This window comes from Cetorhinus maximus, chromosome 23 (genome assembly GCF_964194155.1).
Source record: "Cetorhinus maximus chromosome 23, sCetMax3.hap1.1, whole genome shotgun sequence".
Classification (NCBI taxonomy): Eukaryota; Metazoa; Chordata; class Chondrichthyes; order Lamniformes; family Cetorhinidae; genus Cetorhinus; species Cetorhinus maximus.
In genome coordinates this window covers 29,184,859-29,194,352 of record NC_135901.1, presented here as the reverse complement: position 1 = coordinate 29,194,352, position 9,494 = coordinate 29,184,859, and the positions used below count along the sequence as shown (strand labels likewise).

Genomic DNA, 9,494 nt, shown 5'->3' with positions numbered 1-9,494 from the left:
CACACTGGGGAGAGGCTGTTCACCTGCTTTGAGTGTGGAAATGGATTTGCTCATTCATCGCACCTGCTGAGACACCAGTGAATTCACACTGGGGAGAGGCCGTTCACCTGCTCTGAGTGTGGGAAGGGATTCACTCGGTCAACCTACCTGCTGAGTCACCAGCGAGTTCACAAGTGATTGCGGGGGTTGGCTTCTGCTGTTATTGCTCCTGTTAATCCCATCCAGGACTGAACCATGTTCATTCTGACACTTGGTGAAGTGGGACGGTCGGAGAGTTTCTTTCTGCTGGACTGGTCGGTCTCACGACTTTGCTTCCAGTGGCTGATGCTCTTTGAGACTGGGAGTGCGCATTTCCACTGAATTGATCCACAAAAGCTGATGAAGTACATTTATTTTATCCAGGACAGTAAATACTGTTTTTCCGACCACAACAGGTGGATCTAAAATAAATACATTTGTCTCTGTTCCATTGAGTCTACAGCACAGGGCCAGACCAGTTGGCTCAATTGGTTTCTGTCAGTATTTATGCTCCACATGAGCCTCCACCCACCCCTCTTCATCTCTCCCATCAGCATATCCTTCTATTCCTTTCTTCCTCATGTATGTATCTAGCTTCGCGTTGAATTTATTCATACTATTCACCTCAACCACTCGCTGTGGTAGTGAGTTCCACACTCTCACCATTCGCTGGGAAATGAGGCTTCTCATGAAATCCTGATTGGATTATTTAACCCCTTCATGATCTTAAAGACTTCCATCCCAGAAAAGCAGCCCCAGCCTTTCCTGAGGGTTAAATGCTCTAATTTCTGCTATTATTCTTGTGAATCTTCTCCATTCCCCTTCTCCATTGCCTCTATTTACTTTTTCTAAATGGAGATGACAAATGTTTACAGTGCTCCCAGTGTAGTCTAACCATGGTTCGAAACAAGTTGAACATAACCTCCCTGCTTTTCAATTCTATCCCTCGAGAATGGAACCCTATATCTGGGCCCCACACTTTAGGAAAGATGTGAAGTTCTTAGTGAGGGTGCAGAGGAGAGTTACGAGAAAGGCACCAGGGATGAGGGACTTCAGTTACTTGGAGAGACTGGAGCAGCTGAAATTGTACTTTTTAGGTCACAGATTCATTAGGGTAGAGAAGGAGTCCATTCAGCCCATCGTGTTCACGCCGGCTCACTGCAGAGCAAACCAGTCATTCCCATGGCCTTGTTTTATCCCTGTTGCACTGAAAATTTATTTCCCTCAAGTGCCCATCTAATTTCCTTTTGAAACCGTTCTTTGTCTCTGCTTCCACCCACCTTGCAGATAGCGAGTTCCAGGTCATTACCACTCGGTGTAAAAATGTTCCTCCTCAAGTCCCCACCATATCTTTCCATTTTCATTCTTTAATGGGATGTGGGTGTCACTGGCTGGGCCAGCATTTATTGCCCATCCCTAATTGCCCTTGAGAAGGTGATGTTGAGCTGCATTCTTGAACCACTGCAGTCCATGTGGTGTAGATACACCCACAGTGCTGTTAGGGAGGATTTCCAGGATTTGACCCAGCGACAGTGAAGATATACCCACGGTGATGTAGATATATCTCCTGTATAAAACTTTAAATCTGTGTCCACCTCGTCCTTGTACCATCAGCGAATGGGAACAGCTTTCCTCTGTCCTCCTTATCTAAACCTGTCATAATAATCTTGTACACCTCTATCAAATCTCCCCTCAACCTCCTTTGCTCCAAGGATTACAACCCCAGCTTCTCGCACAAGATCCCATGTGCTTTGCTAATTCCTCTCTCACTCTGTCCTGCCACCTTCAATGACCGCTGCACATGAACCCCCTGCTCACTCTTTAGAACTGTTCTATTTACATCTATATTTCCTCTCCCTATCCCCTCTGCTAAATATCATTGCCTCAGTCTTCTCTGTATTAAATTCCATCTGCCACTTCAGAGAATGTTAAGGGGAGCTTTAAGTGTTAAACTAAACATTCAAAGAAGAGGAGGCACTGCTTCCTTTAATATGTCACCCACAATTGAAGATGATCCCCTCCCTTTAAATGCAGACGAGGCTCATAGAGCACAGAAGGAGGCCATTCGGCCCATCATGCCAGCTGCTGCGAATATCTAAGTTCATAATTCATAAGTTTTCAAAAATAACTTTTAGTTTGGGGATTGAAATGTAGCTCAATGGAAACTCTGGGTTGAGAAACTGTTGAAAACAACTCTGATGGAAATCCAAATCAAAGAAGCCTGGAATAATTACAGTTAAAATGTGACCTTTGTTTATTCAGTAAGGTCAGTGTTGATAGTGAGAACACATAAACAATGGATGATCCATTGTGGATTTTTCTTTTTATTTTCTCATTGAAGGCAGTTTCAGTCAGCAGCCTGCGGGCAGCTTGGTCAGTCAGCAGGAAGTGTGGGACCAGGAGCTGTGAACCAGCTGTGGGATGAGAAGCCAAGAAGGTCATTAGGAACCAGTGTGTTCCTCATTTTAAATCCTTCAGCAAGAAGGTAGTGAAACTTCTGCTTGAACTGAGAAGTCCACAGCTTTGAGACCTTAAAGGAAAGTTGCAGTGTTTCTTAGCCTAAAGCTGATGGAAGGACCCCCATAAAGTCTTGGAGCTTGGAGAATAGCTGGAATACTGAGGAGAATTAAAGTGAATTCTGGAGAGCTTTGACATCCCTTTGGGATGGTCCCAGGAACAGAAGCGAATGAACTTTCAAGATACCATTAAGTATAAGTTCTCTTGTGGAGAAGTTAAAAAGTAGAACTGGGTTTAAAGCATAAATCTTTATAAACTATAGCATTAAGTTCATAGTGCTGGTTTTTAATATTCTTTTGTTTTATATATACAGTAAATTTTGGTTTTGTTTGTAAATGTGGTGTAATTCTTTCAGTTATCACTGGGTGTTCGAATTTCTCTTTAAACGTTAACGGTCCTGACCGGGATTGTAACAATCGGCACAAACAATATTTCAAAACAAACCAAAGAGGACAAAATATAATTTTTCCTGATTTTGCACAAAGGATTATTACATTTTAAGACATCCCTCTTCTAAGATCCCCAGTAATTTCTTAGTTCGAGCACTTCTTTTTATGAGACAATCTGATAATTGATGACTAAAAATGGAACGAATTGTAGTCCCTTCGAAAGCAGGAGGGCTATCGCCCAGCACAGAGGGTAATTTGGGATTTCTCCTGTAGACCAATCGAAAGGGACTTTTCCCTCCAACCATCTGAAGTGAATTCTTTACATGAATAGTCCATGTCAGTGCAGTCGTCAACTTGCTGTTTGGCTGATCAGCTAAGATTTTCTGCAGCATTTCATCGATCACAGCGTCATTCCTTTCACAGAGTCCATCCAAAGGACTTTCAGCTGTGGTGTTCATGACCATAATGTTCATGTTTTCACACACGTCTCGAAACTCGTCATTAGCAAATTTCCCCTCCATTATCAGCCAGAAACTTAGCTGGTGCCCCAGGTCCAGTCCCTATCCATTTCTCCATGACTTGGTCTGTAATCTCCCTTTTGTCCATGCCATGTATTATTGGAGAAAGAGTAAATCGGTTACCATGTCCTTAAAGTGTAGAATGAAAATATTTCTGTCTTTGTCCCATCTCTTTAGATCCATAGCAACTACCTTGTTAAAGTCACGTGCCAAGGGAAGGTTTACAATAGGATGTGATGGCGTCCTCCCATACTTTTTACACATTTCACACTTTGCTCTAATCTCCTCCATGAGCCTCGTATTTTCTTCACCAACCACCCCTGCATCTTTTAGCAGGATTCGTTATCTTTGACAGGAAGGGTGAGCAAATTGTCTGTTTAGTTTTAAAATAATTTGTTTTTTTTCTCTCTGATTCTTATCATTGATGCCATTAATCCTTCTCAAACATTCTCATTAGAAACATCAGGTATTGTTAAGGAGAGACGATAATGTCCTGACTGAGTCAACTACAGATCCACTGACTTTCCATGTCCAGTTGCATTTGTGCCTTTTTTGTGGAAGGTTCACTCAACAGTAAGGGTACCTCACTAGAGAGTACACCAGTCCTGATAAAGTGGCTGACTCCAGCTATTTTGCAAAAATCCCCACTCTTTTTTGTGACGTCAATGTGTTCACATCACCAAAGACAAAGCGAACTTTCATACTCCTTACGAGGTGAATCTGGATAACATTTTCACCAACTGATCCACATGCTGACGAGGAGCAGCCACTGTCTAACACAGCACAGTTGAATGAGTCTGTGGTGAACACAATCATCACTGGACCAAAACTCCTTGTGACTAGTACAATTCCTTCAAAGTGATCATCATCATCAGCCTCAGAATTCTCTGTCTCATGTGTCACTTCGAAGACCCTGATTTTCCACTTTGGGCAGTTCATCACATAATGATATTTTGAGTCAGGCCTGAAACACCTGTTAATTGTTCCTTGGTCATTCCTGGGGTTCATTCACCTATTAGTGCTGTTCCAATCCTGTCTCTTGTTGTGAAATCCAGATCTGCTAAAGATGTTTTCACCCTCATTTGAAACCTGTCAAAGTCCAACTTTGCTTCATAGGCATCCAATAGATCATCTTTCTTGTAAATCTCATCAATGAACCTGAATAGAAGATCCAAACCTTCTTCAGTGACAGGCATCCAGCTCAATAAATACTTTGCTTCTGATTTTACTTTTGTTGGGAAGTGACAGTGCCAAGACCAGACCTTGTTTCCTCCTTGGTAGGGACGTAACCCGTGTCCACATCTCCACTTCATTCTTCCACTGGTCGTGTGGCTCAGACTCTGAGTACATCGGCGGTTAATCAAACCCTGACAATTTCCATAACATAAAAGCAAATTACTGCAGATGCTGGAAATCTGACACAAAAACAGAAAGGGTTGGAAAAACTCAGCAGGTCAAGCAGCATCTGTGGGGAGAGAAACAGAGTTAACGTTTTGAGTCCGTATGACACTTCTTCACAGCAATTCCCTGACAAATTCCACTTGTTTTCAGCCATTTCTCACAAAAGCTACTCGGATTGTAAGCTTCTGTCTGAAATTTTATTTTTCTTTAGTTTCCAACCTCCACCATTAGACAAGTATTCTCTCTTACCATGTTATAATCCTGACAGCCTGATGGTGAAGGAAGAAACTGGAGCCAGTCTTTGCTTTGTATAGATTTATTCGCAGTGTGAAACATTACAGGTATATACCTCCTGAATACACCCCATTATGTGTCAGTAGTGTCTCTTTATATGTGCTGAAGTATCCATCCAATAAATGTCCTGCACCTGTATATATTTTACCTCAATTGACACAATTAACTCCCACAGTCCGAGCAGGCTGGTTAACCGAGTGAATCCCTTCCTACACTCAGAGCAGGCGAACGGCCTCGCCCTGGTGTGACCCTGTTGATGTGTCAGCAGGTAGGATGAAAGAGCGAATCTCTTCCCACACATGGAGCAAATGAAGGGCCTCTCTCCAGTGTGAACTTGCCGGTGCATCTGCAGATGGGACGACCGAGTGAATCCTTCCCACATCGAGAGCGGGTGAGTGGTCTTTTCCAGTGTGAACCTGTTGATGTGTCAGCAGGTGGGATAACTGAGCGAATCCCTTCCCACACACAGTGCAGGTGAATGGCCTCTCCTTGGTGTGAACTACCTGGTGTGCCACTAGGTGCGCAGACTGAGTGAATCCCTTCCCACACTCAGTGCAGGTGAACGGCCTCTCCCCGGTGTGAACTACCTGGTGTGCCACTAGGTGCGCAGATTGAGTGAATCCTTTCCCACACTCAGAGCAGGTGAACGGCCTCTCCCCAGTGTGAACTACCTGGTGTGCCACTAGGTGCACAGATTGAGTGAATCCTTTCCCACACTCAGAGCAAGTGAACGGCCTCTCCCCGGTGTGAACTACCTGGTGTGCCACTAGGTGGGATGACTGAGTGAATCCTTTCCCACACTCAGAGCAAATGAATGTCCTCTCCCCGGTGTGAACTACCTGGTGTGCCACTAGGTGGGATGACTGAGTGAATCCCTTCCCACACACAGAGCAGGTGAATGGCTTCTCCCTGGTGTGAGTTACCTGGTGTGCCATTAGGTGTGTAGACTGAGTGAATCCCTTCCCACACACAGAACAAGAGAATTGTCTCTCCTTGGTGTGAGCGACCTGGTGTGCCACTAGGTGCGCAGACTGAGTGAATCCCTTCCCACACTCAGAGCAGGTGAACGGCCTCTCCCTGGTGTGAACTACCTGGTGTGCCACTAGGTGGGATGAATGAGTGAATCCCTTCCCACACTCGGAGCAGGTGAAAGGCCTCTCCCTGGTGTGAACTACCTGGTGTGCCACGAGGTGGGATGAATGAGTGAATCCCTTCCCACACTCGGAGCAGGTGAATGGCTTCTCCCTGGTGTGAACTATCTGGTGTGCCACTAGGTGGGATGAATGAGTGAATCCCTTCCCACACTCGGAGCAGGTGAAAGGCCTCTCCCTGGTGTGAACTACCTGGTGTGCCACTAGGTGGGATGAATGAGTGAATCCCTTCCCACACTCGGAGCAGGTGAATGGCTTCTCCCTGGTGTGAACTATCTGGTGCGCCACTAGGTGGGATGACTGAGTGAATCCCTTCCCACACACAGAGCAGGTGAACGGCTTCTCCTCAGTGTGAACTACCTTGTGTGCCACAAGGTGGGATGACTGAGTGAATCCCTTCCCACACTCAGAGCAGGTGAACGGCCTCTCCTCAGTGTGAACTACCTGGTGTGCCACTAGGTGCGCAGACTGAGTGAATCCCTTCCCACACTCAGTGCAGGTGAATGACCGCTCCCGGGTGTGAACTGCCTGGTGTGCCACAAGGTGGGATGACTGAGTGAATCCCTTCCCACACTCAGAGCAGGAGAACGGCTTCTCCCTGGTGTGAGCAACTTGGTGAGTCACTAGGTGGGATGACTGAGTGAATCCCTTCCCACAAACAGAGCAGGTGAACAGCCTCTCCCCAGTGTGAACTACCTGGTGTACCAGTAGGTGGGATGACTGAGTGAATTCTTTCCCACACTCAGAGCAGGTGAATGGCTTCTCCCTGGTGTGAACTACCTGGTGTGCCACGAGGTGGGATGAATGAGTGAATCCTTTCCCACACACACAGCAGGTGAGCAGCCTCTCCCTGGTGTGAGCTATCTGGTGTGCCAGTAAGTGTAATGGCTTACTGAAACCCTTCCCACACACAGAGCAGGTGAGCGGCCTCTCCCTGGTGTGAGCGACCTGGTGAGCCACTAGGTGTGAGGAATGAGTGAATCCCTTCCCACACACAGAGCAGGTGAGCGGCCTCTCCCTGGTGTGAGCGACCTGGTGTGCCACTAGGTGTGAGGAATGAGTGAATCCCTTCCCACACACAGAGCAGGTGAGCGGCCTCTCCCTGGTGTGAGTGACCTGGTGTGCCACTAGGTGTGAGGAATGAGTGAATCCCTTCCCACACACAGGGCAGGTGAACGGCCTCTCCCCGGTGTGAATGTGTTGATGAGTTTCCAGCACAGATGTGGTTTGGAATCCCTTCCCACCATCCTCACATTTCCACAGTTTCTCCATGGTGCGTGTGCCCTCGTGTATCTCCACGTCTGTTGATCAATTGGTGCCTTGTCCACACACAGATCACATGTGTGGTTTCTGCCCTTTGTGAATGGTGTGATGTTTTTTCAGTCTGTATAACTGGTTAAAGCTCTTTCCACAGTCAGTGCACTGGAACACTCTCACTCGGGTGTGTGTGTCTTGGTGCTTTTCCAATCACACTGATGTTTGAAACATTTTGAAGCAGACAGAACAGACAATCATCTCTCCTTCTAGATTGAAAGGCTGATGATATTCAGGTCCTGATGAATCGAGTGACTCTGGCGGATGCTAACGTGAATTTTGGTTTGAGAATTTCTGGCACAGACGGGTTCCGGAATCCCTTCCCACAGTCCCCACATTTCCATTGTTTTCTTCATGATGTGGGTGTCCTTATGTCTCTCTGTGTTTGTGATCAGTTGAAGCCTCATACATGCACAGAACACATGTTTAGTCTCTCCCCGCTGTGAATGGTGTGATTTTTTTTTTCAGGCTGTGTAACTGGTTAAAACTTTTTCCACAGTCAGTGCACTGGAACACTCTCACTCGGGTGTGTGTGTCTTGGTGCTTTTCCAATCACACCAATGTTTAGAATCTTTCCCCACAGACAGAACACACAAACGTTTCTCCACATTCAAAGGTCAATTATGTTCAGGTCCTGATGAATTGAATGACACTGTGAGAGCTTGATGTGATTTTTGGTTTGAGATTTCTGTCTGGAAATCCTCCCCCTCTAATATCCTGCAAAAGGAGTTTACTGTCAGTACAGGATAGAAATTCAGAATCGACAATTCTAATTTCTAAGAAAAATTCTTTCCTCTCCTGTTCCCCAAAACCTGTAAATCTCTGTCCCACACACTCTCCCTCCAATCTCACTCTGCTGTACCTAATATACAACCTCCCAATTCTCCTGAAGGTGCAAATTCATCCCGATTGACAGATCCATGTTCAGCACTGCCAGTCCAGCAAACAGAGCTTTGAGCCATATGCATGAACACATTGCAGGAGTACAAATGTTGTAATATAATATAATATGTATTGCATTATTAGAGGTATGGGGGGATGCAAGAAACAACAGTATTTAGGAGTGAGTGGTCATGACCTGAAATTCAGTGCATCTGTGGATGGTGGAACTGGAGATGATCATTGATTTCAGAATGAAATTCGATGGATACTTGATAAAAATACACTTGCAAGGGAACTGGGATATCGAAGGGGAATGGGACTGACTGGATTCTTCCACAGAGAGTCAGCATGGACTTCAGTTGCTGAATTAACTCCTTCTGTGCCATAATGACCCTATGACTGGAAATATATACACAGCTACAGTCCTATACTACAAGACTGGAAAGGATAATAAATGAATTTAATTATAGGACTACAAATAATATATCTAAACTGTTCCCTATCACAACATTAAACATATCTCTGTCCTGTATGAATATACTGGCCCCTTAAATGTCAGCCATCTCCTGGGGAAACCACCCTTTTCATTCTGAACATTAGGAAAGAGACCATCCTTTTAGCCAGACAAATAAATGTGTCAAGCTGAGGAAGCAAAGGATGTCAATGGCTTGAAGAGAGAGAGAGAGAGACCTGGGCCAACTTTTCCAGAGTCTGCACTCTCCCTGGATTCACTTCCTTTCCCTTCAGTTCCTGCAAGTCAACAATTTCCCCCCAGAATGAGAAAAGAAATTGAAAGGGGGAGAAAAGAAAGTGTTTTACTCACAGATGTTTGACACAGGAAGAAGTTTTAGTCTGTGTGAGGGTCCATCTTCATGCACACAAAGCCCGTGCTCTGGTTGGCTGGAGGACAAGGGTCCTTCCGGTCCTCCAACCTTTCCCATTGGCCAGCTGCTCAGCAAGAAGGGAAGGGGCGGGCTCTCCCTACACATGCGCAGTTTCTCCTCCCCCGA

General features: G+C 45.6%; 5 protein-coding genes across 10 annotated transcripts in view; 2 read left to right on the top strand and 3 right to left on the bottom strand.

Annotated features, from left to right (window-relative positions):
- LOC144697128 (uncharacterized) overlaps window positions 1-9,494 on the bottom strand; it is a 386,815-nt gene that overhangs the window by 4,193 nt on the left and 373,128 nt on the right. The window lies entirely within an intron of this gene.
- The window catches only part of LOC144697251 (uncharacterized), a 248,138-nt gene that overhangs the window by 24,894 nt on the left and 213,750 nt on the right, over window positions 1-9,494 (top strand). The window lies entirely within an intron of this gene.
- LOC144697178 (uncharacterized) overlaps window positions 1-9,494 on the top strand; it is a 685,261-nt gene that overhangs the window by 473,774 nt on the left and 201,993 nt on the right. The gene's annotated exons all lie outside the window — the stretch shown is intronic.
- Window positions 1-9,494, bottom strand: part of LOC144697082 (uncharacterized) — a 303,267-nt gene that overhangs the window by 247,576 nt on the left and 46,197 nt on the right. The gene's annotated exons all lie outside the window — the stretch shown is intronic.
- LOC144696910 (uncharacterized) lies at window positions 1,771-9,364 on the bottom strand. Of its 2 annotated transcripts, none has more exons than XM_078568626.1 (2): window positions 7,405-7,977; window positions 1,771-7,152 (listed from the first exon to the last, which is right to left on the bottom strand). In XM_078568626.1, the coding sequence occupies exons 1-2, from the start codon at window positions 7,558-7,560 to the stop codon at window positions 5,353-5,355; spliced, it is 1,956 nt and encodes a 651-aa protein (XP_078424752.1). In that variant the 5' UTR covers window positions 7,561-7,977; the 3' UTR covers window positions 1,771-5,352. The 2 variants fall into 2 exon arrangements, with proteins under 2 accessions (XP_078424752.1, XP_078424751.1); XM_078568625.1 differs by adding an exon at window positions 9,308-9,364 and having other exon boundaries at window positions 1,773-8,319.